Source organism: Pituophis catenifer, unplaced genomic scaffold, assembly GCF_029215685.1.
Source record: "Pituophis catenifer annectens isolate HBS135680 unplaced genomic scaffold, rPitCat1.0.hap2 SCAF_3, whole genome shotgun sequence".
Lineage (NCBI taxonomy): Eukaryota > Metazoa > Chordata > Lepidosauria > Squamata > Colubridae > Pituophis > Pituophis catenifer.
Window position 1 is genome coordinate 115397411 of NW_027256883.1, and position 20026 is coordinate 115417436.

Below are 20026 nucleotides of genomic sequence, written 5' to 3' on the forward strand. Positions count from 1 at the left end.
TTGGAATTTAACAACTGGACAATGTAAATAGCTTCTCAGCTTTATTATGCCAAATATGCCAATATTGCAGCATTGGAAAGATAAATCCCTTTCACACAATGGATTGAAGACCAGATTGGACTTGCCAGTTATGAGAGGATTGCCTGAAGACATAGGCTTTATATAGACATAGTGAATATATTGAAAAATGAGAGTTGTACAAAATAGGCTAAAAAAAAAAACCAACCCACACCTCTGAAATGTTGTTTTTTAAAATAGAAACCACTGATGACAATTGAAGTAATGGAGGAAATGTCTATAGAGGAAAGATAAGAAACATTCCAAAACAAATATTTCCATTCTGAAGGATTGTTTATAAGTATCAATAACACCTGCCACAGACCAATGATTGGGAAAAAAACATTCTATGTCTTAGAGGATAAAAATCTTGTTCTTCATCGTTGTCACAGTCGTTTCTGGCTTTCTTGTTTTATATAAAAAAAGTTATATTAAAAATATTTTTACATTTAAAGCAATCTAGTTTCCCTTCAGAATTTGCTCTTGCAAATTGGGCATGTATACCACAGAGGAGGAGGGAGGGAGGGAGGAAGGAAGGAAATGCCCACCACCTTTACAATTCTCAATATATCTTTTATTACTCCCTGAATATATTTCTCTCCTTTTTTTCTTTTGTGGTGGTGGTGTGTGTGTGTGGGGGGGAGGGAGAGATAAAGGGTGCACAAAAGGACTGGGCCAGTCATCTTCTACTTTACTTTCCAAAAAAAAAAAAAAAAACCCTCATGGCACTGCTTAAGGTCTAGAGAAGCACTCTTGCCCTTGATGCAAAAGGTTGGCAATTTCTTCTGCAGCATGCCTCCTTCCACTCCCTTCATTAAAGACTTTCTTTTAAAAATAGGCAGGGGTTTTGGCAGGGATCCAAGAACCCCAAGTTTAAACAATGCAGTGTTCTACTTTTATTTCATCGGTTATTCCTGGCACTCCCAAGGAGCAACTGCCACGTGCAGGAGAAGAAAAATTCGGGTGCCAGCTGGAAAGCGACTCCAGCAAGAGTCGAGAGAAGCCGCCACGGTAATCCCGTGGCTCGAAGGTTAGTCCCACCTCTCGTCAAACGTTAACTAAATCTCGGCTCTTCCGATCGGCACCCTCAGCCTTCGGACGGGTGCGACGAGCGTCACGGCAGACTTCGAGTAGTTTTACTAAAACGAATCCCACTTATTCTGGGCGGGGTGTGCGTGTCAAAAGATGTCTCCGTGGATGTCTTCGCACAGGTTAAGACGGGCGTCAGGAGAGTGAGGGAAGGAGGGAGCTGGTGACTTTCCCGGCGGGAGTTGGGGAAGGAGCGCGCGCTAGAGGAGTCGCGACGGTTACCATGGCGATAACACACACCACACCACTGTTCATCCCCCCTCCTCCACTCGCACGCAACTCCCCGTTGCTATGACAGCAGCACCGCCAATGGAAAGTCGCATTAGAAGGCCGCCTTGCGGGCCCACGAGCTGACAAGGGAAGGGTTTCCCTGTGCACTAGAGACGGAAGTGGGTCCCTTTGAGCTTGGGCCGCGCCCGGAAGTGAGGGTGGGAAGGTAGAAAAAGGAGGCATTGACTTGAGAGGCTCGCCGGCTAGTAGTCAAGCACCTGCCCGCCTGGCTCCGCGCGAATCAGGGGAGGCGACAGCCGCCTTCAACGTGGAGGCGGGGCAGTTTGAGCGGCTCTCGCGAGAATTCCTTTCCCCCAGTCAGGAGGCGGAGAGCGGAACTGTTCCTCCTCCCCTCGCTGCTACCTCTTCCCCCTCTTCCCGCCTCCCGCCTCCTCCCTCTCCAGGAAGAGCCTGGGCCCGACACGGGAAGATGGCGGCGGCCGGAGGCGGCAGCAGCAGCGGCGGCTGCGGCTCCCAGGCTGCGGAAGGGCCCGAGCTGTAGACCCCGACGCGGGGCCGGCGTGGACTGGCGGGCAGCGAGCGGCGGCGGCGGCGGAGGATGAGCCTGCTTTGCGCTCAGTATCTCCGGTGAGGAGGATGGGGAAATCCTATTGAGGATGGGAAGCACGTTAAAGAGAGAAAGAGAGAGGGAGAAAGAGTGTGTGTGTGTGTGTGTGTGTGTGTGTGTGTGTGTGTGTGTGTTGGGGATGGGGGTGCGGAAAGATTAAACACCATTTGGGAAAGCTGGACTGGAGGAGCCGCTAACCCAGCAAAAAACCAGGAATAATCAAAACTCAGCTTTACAAGATCTGGAAGAGACTCCAGTGTGTGAGTGGGATGCTGTGCTGCTCTTTGGAAAGGAAGGTCTCCTGGTGAAGAAGATGGAGAGAGTGACAGGAGGAAGAGAAACATATGTTCTCCTATAGGCTTTTTTTTTTTAAAAAAAAAAACATCCCTCAATTCTAGCATTCATAGTATTAGTTACCTGACGCTTATTCAGCAACTGTGTGCCTGAGCATGTGTGTGTGTGTGAAAAATCTACCTTCTCCCCCCCCACCCCCAATTGGTATTTTATTTAACCTAAAGACATTACAATAATATCGGTCTGGGATTTGTCTGGTGTGTGTTCATGATTGGTTTATTTTGAGCAGCACGATTGTACCTGGAAAAGTAAGTGAATAGACTAAGGGGGTAAAATGGAACATGGATTCCTCACCATCTCATCAGCCTTTCTGTGCTCCGTACACACCTTCTGAAATAGAGTAACATTGCAAGCGATTTTAAGGCTGGGTGTAGGTGATACAAATAAAATGACATGTGTGTGCACATGCAGGAGATGATAAAGGAGGCAAAATTAGAGGGTTGTTCTACAGAGGAGGGATTGCTCTAGCGCTGTACCGAGAGGGAGATATAGTGGAAAATGTGCAGAAGGGCAGTGACGTTTCATGGCTGATGGGTGAGACAATGGTTGGCTGAGCAAATGAGAAGACTGCATGGCAGAGAGGAACAGGCTATTAGGGAACTGAAGTGAGGAGCTCTTGTTCATTTAAAGATGCAAGTGCTGCCCTAGATATACGTATGTTAATTCACTTATCTCTCAGCCTGAATTGTAGTTGCAGTAATTGAAAGCAGTCCTATAAATTCAGTTACACAGTTATGCTTTACGTTGTTAAATGGTACAAGAATTTACGTCCGGTGTAAAGTTAATCAGTAACTCCCATAAAATATTTCTGGGAGTTCTATCTTTAAGGTGCTTTATAATTAATTTCCAAATTATGATAACTTGATTATCAGTCCTCTGCAAGTCTCTTCTTCTAAGCTTGCAGTGTCAACTAATTCTAAATCAAATTATTTGTCTGGAAAGAAAAGAGATAATTCAAGTGGTTAAAGCACCAGGCTAGAAAGTGGGAGACTCTTGAGTTCTACTCCCTCCTTAGCCATGGAAGCCAGCTGGATGACCTTGGGCCAGTAAATTGTTCTCAACCCAACTTGCCTCACAGAGTTGTTGTTCTGGGGAAAATAGGCAAGTGTGTTGATATGTTTGCCACTTTGAATTATTTGTAATGGGATAGAAAATGGGATAGAAGAATACAAATAAAAAGATCCTTGTTGTTGGATGATGCCTATACTGCACATAATTTTTGGCCATAGAATATAATATGAATAAAGAAAAAACACTTCTCAATTTTAGTATGTTATATCCCAGATATTTCTATGCATTATTCTATCCTTTTAAATAAGACTAGCATAAACTATGTTTCTAGAATATTTCAATGCTATACAGTTGTATACACGTCATTGTTATTATTTACCCAGTTCATAGAATAATATAGATAGCATAGCCATGGACTTATTTTTGTTTTATCAACATACATTTAAGTTTTGCAAAAATGATTTTTAAAATTTTTTCGATGTATGGCCCAGAAGTTCATACTGACAACTGTAAACTATTAAGCTGTATGAAAATGCAAAAAAAAAAGAATAATAATTCCTATGTGTTTTAAAGCAGTGTGTCCAAATAAGGATTTAGCCAGTTTTAGGCTTTCTCAGTGAAAAACCTCCATGTGTTCTTGGATAATGGATCTTCTCCATTTTGTAAATGTATGTATGTATGTATGTATGTATGCTTGGAAGCTCTAAAGACTTGTAATTGGAGATAAATTTGGGAAACACAACACCTGATTATTTTGCGGAGGCTGTCTTACACCTCAATGATTATTCTGTATCACCTTTAGGTTCTTTAGGCTTGCTCTTTGGTGCCTTCATTTCTTTCTGCCAAAGCATAAATTTAGCTTCATGGGAGCTAAAATGTTCTACCATACTTTTACTGTATATTTTATTCTATATTTCCTTCTGCAGCTTTGAATTTGGGTATCATCACTACACCAAAGATGTTCAATTCTGTATCTCATGTTCTCCTTTTTCTATTTTCAAATGAGAGCAGGGTTTGGAAGGATAAAGTTAAATAAAACGATCCTGTAATGCCTTAAATTCAGGGTAGAGTCGGGGGGATTGGATGAAGCTGAGCGTTTACTGGCCAGATACTCTTCCTGATGCCACAGGAGTTCACAGCAGATATTTTTTCTTTGCACCCTAAGAGAGAACTATCTGCTGCTACCTAGGATTGAACTCTCAACCTTTGGAGTAGGAGGGAGAAGGTCTTCAACACTAGACCACCACTCTTGGAAGAATAAAGTTAAATAAATGTATTAAATGTAGATAAAGAAAGGTGATGCTGGTGACAAATATTTATGCTTTACCGGCATTCAATAGTTTGGCAGTTGATGGGGTGTGGTTACAATGTTAATACAAGTTTCCCACATTGAGCTAGACTGACTTCTGAATTTAAGACACTAACTGTAATTTGAAAAGTTACAGTTTTGAACTAACTTTCATTAGGATCATACTTTGTTTTTGGATCAACTCTCCCACCATCTTTATCAAATCAGGCCTTACTTAGGTTTTACCTATTCCACTAAAATGAATAACACTTGCTGGTAGCAGTGCCTCTGTAGTTGTAGACCTAGCTTCTATTTCTTCATCGAAGGTAGCAGTTTCTTTTCTTCATTTTTGTCCCAGAGAAGCTGTGACTTTTTTATCAGTTATCTTGGAGATACATCTTTAAAGATCTTTTTTGATTTTACCATTTAACTTAAAACTGTAGTTTCTTAGTTTTTTCTGATAAGTTTTTAAAATCAAAAACATCACATATAGTAGACATTATCTGCTTTTTTTCTCTCTCCAAGATTTGCTGTGAAATTGCAGAAGACTCTTCAAAACAATGTTTGAAAATATTTTGAAGGCCATGGCAATAGTTTTAGGGTAGATTCTGAAAGTATCTCTCAAAATGCCTTTGCAGTCCTACTCATGGTATCACTTTGGTTACTTTTATTGGGCATCATGGTACGTGAGATGAAAGCAGACTTTCTATAGAAAACTAGTGCCTTTTGAATTGAAATTAGAAGTGAGGAAAGAAAATGTGGATATGCGAATTCAGCTTATTATGCTCTTACACTATTAGAAAATGAAATAAATAGTTCTATATCTGTAAACGTTCTGAACAGTAATTAATGGTAGAGTGTAATGAAATTATAATTTTTTTCTCATTAACAATCCATATTTTCTGTCTTTATATTTTGCTTTACATTCTCTTTTATCAGAATAATTATGTATTTTGATTGCTCTAGATATAATAATTCTATTGTGACCATACTGATCCTCTGTAGCAGTTTCAGGTTATCTTGGATTTGTTTGTATAATCCTTTCTCAAAGCTTTGGTGTTATAACTAACTAGACAACTTGTGTTCTGTTGGGTCATTGTTTCAGTGATATTTCTTACAATATTCTTCAAAATCTTCAACTTCTAATGCGGGTGTTGGCAACGTGTGGCTCCCGAGCCCTATGTGGCTCTTTTGTCCCCCTGCTGTAGCTCCCTGTGGGCTAGCTGGCCCCGCCTCTCGCCTTTCCCTCCCAGTCACTCCTCTCATGGCCTGAGAAGGTAAGGGGGATAGCGGGGATGGAGACTCGCTCCATATTCTTGCCTCTCATCTTGCGGGCATTTCTTCAGTCTCTTCTTGGTGCTGCGCGCACCTCGGTTCCTCGAGGAGACAAGTGACTTGTTCTCTGCCCCAAGACACTGACTTGGCTCGGCCTGGCTGCAGCCAATGCTCTGCATCATAATGGGCTCCAGGAGGAGGAGGGAACGCCGTCTCCCCCATTGTGAAGCATGCTAAATTTAAGTGTGTTGTGCAAGGTGCTGCGAGAGCAGTGAGCAAGCCATAGAGGCGGCGAGAGCAGCAGCATGTGCTGCGGCTGGGCCGGGCCAGTGCTTCCAACTTGCAACTTGCTCTCGCTGCCTCCATGGCCTGCTCGCTGCTTGCAGCACACTTAAATTTAGCGCGCTTCACAATGGGAGAGAAGGCAGCTGCAGCCAGGCCGAGCCAGTGTCTTGGGGCGAAGAGCAAGTTGTGCGTCTCCCCAAGCGACTGAGGTGCATGTAGCACCAAGAAGCTCCAGAAGAAGCACCCACAAGATGAAAGGCAAGTACAGGGGTGCTTCCCTCCTGCTCTGGAATATGGAGCGAGTCTCCATCCCTGCCATCGCCCTTACTTTCTCAGGCCACATGAGAAGGGACTGGGAGGGGAGGGCAAGGGGCAGAGCCAGCCAGCCCACAAGGAGCCATAGCAGGGGGACAAAACAGTTTCATTTATCTGGGAACCTGAAATGACTCTTGATTTAAATCATATGTTAAAAAGCACCCAAAGAAGAAGAAAGAACATCAGCAAACAAAAAACAAAAAAACCCCCAATCCTCACCTGTTTTTGGAAATGGTTCAAGAGGGAACACACACACACACACACACACACACACACACACACACGGGGGGGCAAAGAGAAACAAATGAGAGAAGAGAGAGAGAGGGACACAAATGAGAGCTGGAGGGCGAGAATGAGAGGGAAAAGAGGGAAATGAGAGAGAGAAGAGAGAAAGAAAGGAAAGAAAAAGCAAGGGGGAGAGGGAGCGAGTGAAAGGGAGAGGAAAAAGAGAAAAATGAGAGGGAGGGAGAGAGAGAGAGAGAGAGAGAGACCCATTTCCCACAGAAAACACCCGGAGCCACAAAACCCGGGTGGGCGTGGCTGGGGGTGTCATGTGACTGGGTGGGAGTGATGTTGAGATGGCCACGCCCACCCAGGTTTTGTGGCTCCCAGTGCTTGCTTTTCTGTGGGAAATGGGTCCAAATGGCTCTTTGAGTGTTAAAGGTTGCAGACCCAGTAAAGGCAATGCTCTAATGCATTGCCTTTACTGGAAATGTTGGGATCCATTCTGAAACATATCTGCCTTGAAAATAGACTATACTGAACTGTATAGCACAGGCAAACATCAGCATAGGAAATGTTTTATGACATTTGTATTATATCATAGACTGTTTCATGATAAAGTTTATGTCATAAAATGTTTTATAACATTCGTGACAATTCTATAGGAGTCATGGGTCCTTGTTTTTAAATGCTTTCTGTAAATTAGCCTATTTGAGATACCTTAGTTCAAAAATTCTTGCCCTATGATGCACTACTTTGTCCAGTTAAAGATAACAGGAACAAGACTTTTAGTAATATATAGATTCTTGTAATAATAATTCCATTGTGGTCTGTTCCAGTAGAGATGTGTTATTTTTTACATATTTCCTTACTGTTCTTGTCTGAACAGTATTTGCCTTTGAAATTGATCCCACAATAAAATTTTTCTAGAGAAATACAGCTCCTGTATGGTCACAGTATTATATTGTGGGGCAAATCTATTTATAAATATTGTGATGAAAAGTAAAGGACCACTATTTTGTAATTGTAAAATCAGGGTAACCAATAATTATTGTGACCCTTAAATATTTTTCACCTCTAAGTGATAGTCCATGAAGTTGGGCAGCCAATAAATTTAAATTAATTAAACATAATAAGTGAAGTATATAAAAGATGATAAGTTATTATAGGCTGTAAAACTGATAACTAAATTATGAACCTTACTGAGTGAAGTCATGCTGATGTCTGAGTAAACATGCATAGGCTTATGATTTAGAATTGATCCCAAACTCACTTATTCTCTATATAAATTCATAATACATAAGCCACATCATATTCATATAAAGCCTAGGGTATACTTGTGATATTTCAAAATCATGAGATAAATTCTAATCTGACTAAAGTGACCTCTGATAAATAAAATGTTATCACATATTAGAGAGGTAGAAAATATATATATTTTAAATATGTGGAATGTGGGTGCAGTCATGAAATTTCAGTGTAACCTATTTCAGAGAGTTGTGATGTAAATAATTATGTTGTAGGATTATATATGTTGCCTTAAACTCCAAAGAGAAAAGGTGGGATATAAATATAATACAGTTCTTATATTTGACTTTGAAGATATGGTAGTGCAATTAGGTGTAACTTTCAATTTACTATTATGTTGATTGTGGATTGCCTTTGAGCCTGTTTGAGGGTAAAATACACAATGAATTCAGAATCTCTAATGTTTATTTAAAGTCTAGTGAATGAGATCAAAATCTTATTTAGAACAGATATTCAACATGATTTTCAAAGATTCTATTAATAGCCTGTTGGTAATTCAGATTTAAAAACTCCAGTTTATATCAAAATAGTATACTTTTTTTCCTCAACACATTTGTGGCCTCCAATGTGTTGAGTTTAGTCTCCTTCCTTCCTCCCTTCCTTCCTCCCTTCCTCCCTTCCTTCCTTCCATCCCTCCCTATCTATCTATCTATCTATCTATCTATCTATCTATCTATGAAATTTGTTTACTGCGATCTCACCATAAGGTGACCCTGGGTGGTTAATGATATTAAAAAGTATAAAACAATGCAACAGCCTTTTTTCAATAAGAATAAAACATTATAAAAATACATATTATCATCTGTAAATAAAAGATAGGGAGGAAAGGCATAGGATAAGTCGGGGGTGGGGGGGGATCTGTTATTAATCTGTCAACCACTTCCAGCATGATATTCCCCCATTGGAGCCCCACCCCAACTGGCAGACCTACGTCTTTATCCTAGTATGGAAGGTCAGGAGGGTGGGAGCCAACCACACTCTGGGGGGCAAGATATTTCAAAGGGCAAGAGTCTGATGGGACCCACTACATGGTACCTCTGATGGGACCCACTACATGGTACCTCTGCTGGTATGCCAATCCTAGTAGGATGAGACAGGGTGGATTTGATTTAAATCGAGTTGATTTAAATCACAATTTAAATCATGATTTAAATCATGATTTAAATCACTAGTAAAAAGGCTTGATTTAAATCAACTCGATTTAAATCATAATTTTTAAAGAGCAACTGTCATCTCTGCTACTCCTTTGACCCACTGTTGACTCACCGATAGTCCCAGTGTTGCAGAATATACAGCCTCATGCTACATAACTAAGCTCCATTTCATGCTGAATAAACTAAATTATTTATGTATCTTAAATAGAAAACTATCTTACGATAGATTTTTACCCCAAAAGTTTTTTATTAAAATAAATTCGATAAAAATCAAAAAAATCCGATTTAAATTAAAAAAATCCGATTTAAATAAAAAAAAATCTGATTTTTTTTATTTTTTTAAAAAAAAAATCATTGATTTTTATCCACCCTGGGATGAGATGTTCCTCAATAACACATCCATTAGATTATGAGAATTAGGCCAACCATCTTCTGAACACTAGAATTTGGAAAATTGGTACCCATAGAGGGAAAAATCATCCTGAGTTTTTCTCTTGCTGTGGTTAATCATAGCTACCATACACTGTACAGCAAACTTGGGGAGGGGGGAATCCTTAAAGTATTAATTATGCTGTGCTTAGCACAAAATTGTGGGAGGGTTTTTTAGTGATTTTTGAGATGGAAAAAAGAGCATAGGTTTGACATATTCTTAAACCAAATCCTTGCAGACACATTGTGTTTACAGTTATTCATAAACTTATTATTACATTAGGGAGGGTGTGTGTATTAGTATTTTAGCAAACAGATTTTTAAATTAATTCATTTTGACTGTATTCCACCAGTGTTTTTTTCTGGTATATCCACTATTTACTTTTACATCACAAATTGGAGATAAGCACACACTTATAGACAGCCCTTTCATGTATTGTGATAAATATTAATTCTTTGCCACGTATCATGTATCACCTACCATCCTTTACCATATACAACCAGTATGTGCAGTCATTCACTCGCTCTATTTTTTTGCCGTTTATATAAAACTTGCAGTCTTCTTTCTTATAACTATCTGGATTTTTGCAACATTAAGATCCATACTTCTTGATGCACCCTAGAATCTATCCAGATTTCTCAGCAAACTGTTCTCAACCAATAATGCGGCATTATATGCATAGAATAATACACATATATCCTTATTTTTCATCAATATAGCTTTTGGTGTGCGCAGCTTGACTCATGCGAGTGGCAGTCTGGTGCTCACACACATGCACACACAGTTCAACTGCAAGTGAAGCTGTGTACATGTGCATGTGTGCCAGCCTGCTGCTCATGTGTGTGTGCGCGCACCAGCTCACGCAAGCTGGCCCATGGCCTGGTGGCGAATAAGTCATGGCCTGGTAGTGGACCATAGCCTTGGGGTTGAGAACCCCTGGTATAGAGGCTTATTCTGAGTCACTAATAATCTGAACTATTGAGGTGTGATGGACTTCACAATTTCCTGTACAAACTGAAAGAACATTTAGAATTTTAGTGTTCCATAAGTAATATTTTGAATGTTTTATATGCTGTAATGAAAAAGTCGCTTATAGTTTGTGTGTGTGTGTGTGTGTGTGTGTGTGTTTATTAAGTTTTTAATATAAATCATCTTGAGTTTAATTTTTCCAATCTGGCAAACCATTTGAGTTGTATTATATGTAGGTAATCTACAATTAAATTCAGTCTAAGACTGATGGAAACTTAACAATTCAAGTCCTAACCAAGCACCTAAGAATTATTAAGGTAGCATCTAAGAATACAGGCAATTCTATGTAGGATGGGATATTTGTTTGATAAAGTTAGATATTAAAGACTGATAAATATTTCCAGATATTGAGGAACTCTTTTAATATCATTCAAGGGCCTCAAACACATTGGTATAACAACAAATTCCTTCTTCTATAAGCATTCAACTTCAATCTTCAAGTCCCAGTTTTTTGTAATGTTTTCAATTGTTTTTCCTCAATCCTAGCATCATGGATGCTATAGCAACATCCATGAAGCAGACTTTTACCCCCAATAACTGTTATATCAGGTGAATTATGAACAAGATGTTATGAACATCTGTAATATCAGGCATGTTATGCTTGTCCATTTGATTTTCCAAAATCTTCTCAATTTGATGATCAATTTTCTTGCATTCAAATCCAAACCTCTCAAAATTTCCAGTGAATAATTCTGGCATTCCTAGCACTTCTTGTAGTCAGTTTGTAAAATTTTGCTTTAGCCACTGGTCAATTATTTCATCCTTTTACTACAGAGGCAACATCTGCTTTTGTTTGTTACATGTTGAATTTTTGCCTTCATGCTTGTTCTTGAGCCACTAAAATAAAGCCTTCAATTTCTTTAACTCTCCTGATATTAATCAACTTCATGTGGGTTTTTAAATAAGCTTTTTCTTCTATAATCTTCAAGTATCGACCATACATTGCCATGCTTGTTCTTCCAATTAGCAAATCATTTTCAATTGTCTATTTAGCATTTACCGTATTTTTTGGACTATAAGACACACCTAACTATAAGACACACCTAAATTTAGAAGAGGAAATCAACAAAAAAAAAATTTGGGGGGCCTCTGCGCGCCCCATTTTCGGGCCTTTTTTCAGGCCGTTTTCAAGGCTTTTTTCGGACTGTTTTCGAGGCTTTTTTTGGCCCATTTTTGAGGTTTTTTTTCAGGCTGGTTTTTTTTTTTTTTTAATTTAGCCAAAAAAATCTCAAAAACGGGCTGAAAAAGCCTCAAAAACAGGGCAAAAAAAGCCTTGTTGAGTTCCTTCAGGATTTTCCTTATTGCTTTTTAAAAATGTAATCATTCAGGCCATGCTTTTCTTCCTTCATAATTTGTTTCATCTGTAAGAGTCCTCCAACACTTTCTGCTCTTCGCAAATATAGCCAATCAGTATCATTTTTGAGTGCAAAACATGGTACATTATCGTTCTTCTGATCCAAGTTATCAAGGTCTATCCAGTCAATTGTTTCTGCTGTACATCAAATAATAGGGACTACCCAGGTATATGGTATTTCCATCACTTAGCTTTGATTTCAAAATTTTACAAATTCATTTGATATGCTTAGTAGAAGTATTAGAGTATGATTCTGTAATAAATCAGAAGTATCCAAATTTCCCACATATTTGTAGCCTTTTTCTGGTGCTACTGCCTTTATTAAATCTTCATTGTTAAGCTGTATCCATCAGATTCAACTGTTTTGTCTGTCTTTATGCCAACGATATACACTTGTCAATGCCAAATCGTATTCCAATATATTTATTAATTCTTTTGTATTTTTTAAGTAAGGAATCTAGTTTGGCTTTTTTTCAAATAATCCAAATGGAGTAAATGCAAAAATTTTATTCCTTTTTGGTCAGTTCATATTCAATAATTTGTCTTGTTCAAAATGTTGTTAGTGGGGCCATAAATAACTAGGTGATACTGAGTCACCTTGGAAAATTCTACGTTTAATTTGGACTTTTTCCCAATTAGCCATTGGCTTTATTCACCCAAACTTCATCAAAGTATTCATAAATTGCTGAATGTTTCTCCCGATTCCAAAATCTATTAATCTATTTCTATGAAATAGAAGCAAATGCCCTTTATAGTCTATCTTAAGCCATAAGACCATTTCTTCTTCTTTTTTTTTTCAAATTCGTTGAAACCAATTTTGTCAATAATTGGTCCTTTATTCCTCTTGAATTCTATATTCTCAAATAGCTGTAGATTTAATTTACATTTATAAGTACTTGTATGTTATTGGCAAACAGGTTACAGGCCTGTAGTTTCGAGGCTCATTTCCCTTCTCCTTCATCTTCTGAGTTAGGAATGTCCTTTCAGCTGTTAGCCATTTTTAATTTTCTGGTGCTTCCAAACCCTATTCATCTGGTCTGCCAACCTCAAGTGTGGATTTGTCAGTTATTTTAGCCAGAATGCATGGAGCTCATCTGATATAGGAGCACTCAAGTTTTTATCCTTCTCTGATTGCTTTTGTATTATTTCCTTAGTTAATCTAATTTCTTCCACACCAAGTACTTTCACTATATTTTCAATTTGCTTGATTCATGTTGCATGCCTATTGTGACTCCAATTATTTTCCCACAAACTTTTCCAAAATTTTAGGGTCCTTCTTTGCCAGGCTTTACATTATTTGTGACCGGTCATTCCATATTTTCAAGCGTTTTGTAGAATTGATGCTGATTTGCTCTCGAGTACAAGTTCTGCTGAAATTGAATTATTTGATTGGCATATCGTTTGATTTTCTCTGCAATAGCCATGATACTTTGTTTCAATTGTTCTAGAGTCTCTGCAATTCCTTTACTGTCCAGTTTGTACTTCACAGATAGATTAGTTTTGATTTACTTATTTTTCAAGTTTTCTTGCCTCAAATTCTTTAAATTGCTCAGATCTGTGCAAATTTTCTTTATCTTCAGTTCCAATTGCATTTTTATTTAGATTTTCTTTTCTTAATAACTTCATTCCTTTGTATTTTAAATTCCAATTCTTAATGGAAATGTCCTATTACAACAAAAACAATTTTAGTTAGAAAGTGTGCTGCCACTACTCCTCTTTTACACTTATATGGGTGTTCTGCCTCAACAATGGGTTACCAGTTGATCCATCCAAACACACAAAAAACATGTTGATGATATAGGCCAGGGGTGTCAAACTCGTGGCGTCACGTTGCCGTCACGTGACGTATCATGACATTTTTTTTCTTCGTGGGGCTGGGGTGGGCGTGACCTGGGTGTGACGCATCCAACCCACGGTCCTCCAGTTTGATACCCCTGATACAGGCATAAAAATTTAAACAAGTTTATCCAGATACTAACTAGAAAAAGCGACTGCCTGCTATATTGTCTTGCATTTTTGTGGTTAAAATAAAAACCTTGAATTAAACACTAGCTGTAATGTCTCATTGTTGAATCTTAATTAAAAACAGAAATACTTTTTGTCATTCTGGTTGTTTAAAGCAAATAAATTATACATTCTCGCCCAAACAGCTCTTATAAACACCTGAAAAAGCCTGGTCGGTTAGAATGAGAGAAAACAACAATAGGAGTGTTATACATCCTCTTATTGTTTCGTGTTGTTTAGATTGAGGTGTTTTTTTTCAGATTGCCTTGAATTTGCTCTGCTCAGATTTTGGAAAGTATTGTTTGGACCTTTCACTATGTAGGCCACTTTTCTTCATATTAATATAAGGAAGATGTTCTGGCATTAGACATATATTCATAGCACTTTAATCTGTGCTTTTGTATTTTGTCAGTTGTAGGTTATTCATTGCATCTCAGTCTGATGAAGTCATTATTCAGATGGTTGTGTAGAGAGATTAGCAGAATATACAATAGGTCATGTTAAAAGAACATCAGACTTATTGAGGTTGGCTTTTAATAGGGTTCATGTCTCAAATCTGTATAGTGAGATTGGCAGAACTAGTGTCTTGAAGATTTTTATCCCTTTTCACTGAAGTGTTTTGTTTCTTCCTGAAGCACTAGTTGAAAGATCAAAGGACAGCAATTGGCCTGGCCAATTCGATTAGCTAGTTCTGTTTTTTAATGGTGTTTATGTTCTTCTACCAGCAACCCAAGATATTTGAATTAGTTAACTTGCTCTTAACTACCTAAACTTAACTACCTACCACAATTTTTGTTGAGGTAGATTGAGATCCATCAACTGTCAAAATCTTTGTTCTACCGTCAATTTTCCTACTGTATAATCAACTGTGTTGATGATATATAAGATATTAGCAATTTCTATGATATTGTACACAAATGCAGATAGTCTTTGACATACAACCAGTTGTTTAACAACCACTCAGTATTGCAGCAGCCTTGGACAGGGTGCTGTATGGCCCATAATGTACTGTAAAATGTTGTGCTGTAGTAGTCTACCATATCATTCCTTGCGGAGTCACAGGACAACATTTCAGGTACTTGGAAATCATTTTGCATTTATGACCAGTTGCAGTGTTCCATAGTCACAAGACCTTGATTTCCGATATTTTTTGCTGGTTGCCAGCAAAAAGCTTCACCCACTCGGAGAATGGATTTACTTAACAACCACCTTATTCGCTTAATGATTGCATGGTTCAGACGTACAACTGTGTGATTCATTTAACGACTGCCATAAAAAGAGTGGTAAAATCAGGTTCAATCATGTGGGTGCCTTGACATGACTGTAACAACTAATGATAGAAATTCCAGCCCCAATTGAAGATAATGGGTTTCATTGCAGTGCCTTCCAAACCTTTCTCCATAATAGCATCCGTATGACTTTGAACAGAAGGGTTGAGATCACACAGCCATACCTAATGCCAGTTCGAATCAAGAACTGAACATTAATTTTGGATATGTACACAGTTATTGGAATTGTTGTAGAATTTGTGGGTTTTCAGTTCTCTCCATAAAACTGACTAGTGTACATTGTCAAAGTTGCTTCAAAGTCAATGAGCAAGTGATTATTTATATTATTGAATTCTCTCATCCATTAGTTGTCTGATGATGAAAACCTGGTCACGTAACCTTGATTTGAGTGGAAACTAGACTACTTTCCTCTAATTAATTTTCCTATTGTTTCTGGAAATGTAGTTATTTGATTCTTATGAAGACCTTTCCAAGGACTAACAATAATTGAGGGGTCCTTGGTGCTCTCTGAGCTTGGTGATTTTCTTGTAGATGTTTCATTACCCAAATTAGATAACATCATCAGTGTTAGTTTGGGGTAATGAAATGTCTGCAAGAAAACAACCAATTCAGAGAGCACAAAGGACCCTCATTTATTTTTTTATTTTTTTTTAATTTGATTTATATGCCGCCCTTCTCCGGAGACTCAGGGCGGCTTACAATGCATTAAGCAATAGCCTTCATACTTTTGTATATTTTATACAAAGTCAGCTTATTGCCCCCATAAACTGGGTCCTCATTTCACCTACCTTAGAAAGGATGGAAGGCTGAGTCAACCTTGAGCCTTGGAGAGATTCGAACCAGCAGTAATTGCAGGCAGCTGTGTTAATAACAGAGTACTTAGACCACTGTACCATTTCAACTCTGAGCTATAAATATTCTCCTTTATTGATACTGACAATAAAACTTATGGTCCAGTTGCTTTTGAATTGCTGTCATCTTTTTTCAAAATAGATTATAATATTTCATTTCATTTTTGTGAATACCAAATTAACTATAAATGTAATCACTTAATGAAATGGTCACTAGCTCTGGGTGCCGCAGTTGTAGCTCCATCCATCTGTTCTCCCATTTTTTATTTATTTTTTTTGTTACCTTTATGCTTCTATTGTGGGCACAATGTTTCACTCCTGATTTTTTGGGGGCATTTGGATAAATAGAGTAGTGGTGACACCTGTGGCTCTTCATGGTTGTAGAGTTTTTGGAAAATTTCCTTCTATCTCTGAAGCGGTTCATTTGAAGATGAGACAAATGTTCCATCAGTTTTGTAGGCATTACTATTTGTCAATTTAATCCTTATGAAGTGCCTGAGATTGGTTAAAAAAAAAGTGTGATACTTGTATTTTGCACAGCCTCTTCCAGTTTCAGGACCATGGTATTCCAGTGGGTCTCATTTTCCACTTTGCAGAGGAATTGTCAATTGTGGCTTTAAAAAAACCCTCGCTAATGACTGGGGTAATAATGCAAGTAAATAGTTCCTATTGGAACAGAAAAGTATACCTTCCCCTTCCTGTTTTCCTATAAGAACAATCCTGTGAGGTGGGTTGGGCTGAGAGAGAGTGACAGGTGTACTGTTCTTGTTATAGTGCTAAATAAAAGTGATTGATTTCGTATGGCAAATGTGATTAAATAGGTTAGGCTTTAACTCTGGTCAGTTTCTTGTTTCAGCTTGTATTTTGGATATTCTAAAATCAGGGTGGATTTGATTTAAATCGAGTTGATTTAAATCACAATTTAAATCATGATTTAAATCACTAGTAAAAAGGCTTGATTTAAATCAACTCGATTTAAATCATAATTTTTAAAGAGCAGCTGTCATCTCTGCTACTCCTTTGACCCACTGTTGACTCACCGATAGTCCCAGCGTTGCAGAATATACAGCCTCATGCTACATAACTAAGCTCCATTTCATGCTGAATAAACTAAATTATTTATGTATCTTAAATAGAAAAGTATCTTATGATAGATTTTTACCCCAAGTTTTTTATTAAAATAAATTCGATAAAAATCAAAAAAATCCTATTTAAATCAAAAAAAAATTCTATTTAAATCAAAAAAATCTGATTTTTTTGATTTTTTTAAAAAAATCATTGATTTTTATCCACCCTGTCTAAAATAGATATTAATGAAAACAGAGACAGACAATATTACTTCTATTGAATTTCTGCTTATATATATATATATATATATATATATATATATATATATATATATATATATATATATATATATATGTTTATTTATCGATTAGCCTATAGGCCATATTAACGTACAGGTTCAAACACATATTACCAATAAAATTCTAAACAAACAATTTAAAATGAGAGAGTTATAGGATAAAATACAATAATTTGATACATAAATATATAAAATAGAATAAAATGACATAAAATTATATTTCTTTATCACCTCTTTTTTATTATATACCAGCAGAATGCCAATGTTTATGTGTGTGAATGACAGACCTCTGGGAAAGGGAATAATGTGCCTTTACTACAACTGTATTGCATCATGGAATCATGAGGATATATTCTTTTCGATCCTGTGTGTCTTATTCTTTTGGGAAATATTGGTAGTTCTTTCAAAATAATATTAATGTGGAAATAAAAGAGCTAAATAAAACAGCAGGATTTGGAAGATGTATTTTGAGACTGAAAATAGCAGCTGACAGGAAATTGGTGTGGAACTTTGATAGCAGGCCTTTAAGTTTCAGGGTTAAGTCTGTTTTTAGAGGAAAATGAACAAACATAGCATGGCGTGTGTGTGTGTTGTATTTGCACAAGGCATAGGCAGAGGAAATACAGCATATATTGAAACATTTTTTTCATAATTCTTCCAGCTAAATTATTCATGTTCTCATAAATAATTAGAAAAAATGATTATATTTGAATAAAATTACTCTTCAACATAAGCAATTAGGACTTCAGTATTTAGGATTTCTCCAATTCAAATTGCTTTATTTTTAACATTTTGGAAAGAAGTTTTTAATTTTTTAGCTGTTGAAGTAAACATGAAAAATCAAGTTTTGTATCTTAAGATTGCTTTTCTTTAAAAACAAATTATTAATATTTCTAAAGAGGATGTGGGTAGATGATTAAATTGAAAGAAACTGAAATAGGAAACAAGACAAACTCTGCACCAAGTGGAAGATCAAACAAGTTCCTGACAAACCTAGCAGGCAACTTTGTTTCCCAAAAAGTAAAGAAGGGAACAAGGGAATCAGCCATATTGGACTTAATTCTCACTAACAGAGATGAAATGATAGAAGGTGTTGAAGCTGCAGGAACCTTGGGGGGAGTGATCATGCAATATTGGAATGCAACATTATGCAAGCACAAGCAATAGAACAAAGTCAAACTAGAGTCTTGGACTTTAAGAGAGCTAATTTCAATAAACTTAGAGTTTGGGAAGGATTCAATGGATAAGAATCCTCAAGGCGAAAACAACTTGAGAAGCTTGGGAAATTTTGAAAAGTGCGATTATAAAAGCCCAGTGTAGCACAATACCAATGAAGAAGAAAAATAACAGCTCTCAAAAGAAACCAGCATGGCTGCATAAAGAAATCTCTGACGAAATTGAATGACAAAAAGGACAAGTATAAAAAATGGAAAGAGGGGCACATAACTAAGGCAGAATATCAGTCTGCAAAGATGAAGTGAGGAAAGCTAAGGCTCACAGCGATTAAAGGCTTGCTACAAAAGTAAAAAATAACCAAAAAAAGCTTCTTCCAATATCTTAAAAACAAGAAAAAAGTCAAGGAAACAATTGGTCCATTGCTGGGAGAAAGTGGCAAGAAGGTGACAAGAACAGGGAAAAAGCAGAACTACTTAACTCGTTTTTTGCATCTGCCTTTACCCAAAGGGAAAAAACAGTCCAACCTATCAAAAAGAGCACCACAAAAAAACAGATTAGGAACACAAGTTAAAATAGATATTTGTATTATCCTGTCCAGTTATGCGGAAAAAACCAACTCTCATTTTCTTAGGTTTTTGACTTTATGCAGAAGTGTAATAAGACTTTAGGTAGGAAGAGCTATTAGTTTGGCAAGTGGCTTAATGTGAAAAAACTCCACTTAATATATTGCTGATTATATATATGTGGGTAACAGATGTTCCCTAAATGAGATTTTAATGTAGGAAACTAATCCAGTAATTATTGTACTTAAATATCTTGCTACACATGTAAGTTTTAACTGGTGTATGTGTGTGTATTTTAAAGATTGCCTATTATTTGCTGTTCATACACATCATCACCATTGGCATGCTGGCTAAGTGTCAGCCCTGGAGGCCATCTTTATCTTTGGCACTTCAGGGCTTCTACACTTGGTGGATGGGCATGCTGTGGGAACTGGGAGGGGGGGTTGGATGGTGATGGGGTGAGATGTATAGCCATAACAACATTCTTTCACTGGGAGTCAAAGACATGCAGCCTGCACCTGGAGAGGCGTGGCTGGGAAACAACTCCAGTTAGGATGGTGACCTGATTGGACCATGTATTGGACATGTGGGTGCAGGGGAAGGACTTTGATTTTCCTTTGGGTGGAGAAAACTCGGGAGACTTCAGATTCAGGTTTTCCCAGATGTGCCAATATGACATCTCTAATAAAATGGAACTTTGAGGAAATGCCTGCTTCGGAGTCTTAATTTGTTGGGGGTGTTATTTGGAAACTTGACACTAAGATTTAT

At 37.6% G+C, this 20026-nt stretch overlaps 1 protein-coding gene across 3 annotated transcripts in view; it reads left to right on the forward strand.

The window, feature by feature from the left end:
- The first annotated feature begins 1845 nt into the window (after positions 1-1845).
- SMG7 (SMG7 nonsense mediated mRNA decay factor) overlaps positions 1846-20026 on the forward strand; it is a 64114-nt gene continuing 45933 nt past the window's right edge. For all 3 annotated transcript variants that reach the window (XM_070940951.1, XM_070940952.1, XM_070940953.1), the window contains exon 1: positions 1846-2004. In XM_070940951.1, coding sequence (XP_070797052.1) covers positions 1976-2004 — 29 coding nt within the window. In that variant the 5' untranslated portion in view covers positions 1846-1975. The remainder of the gene's footprint in view (positions 2005-20026) is intronic.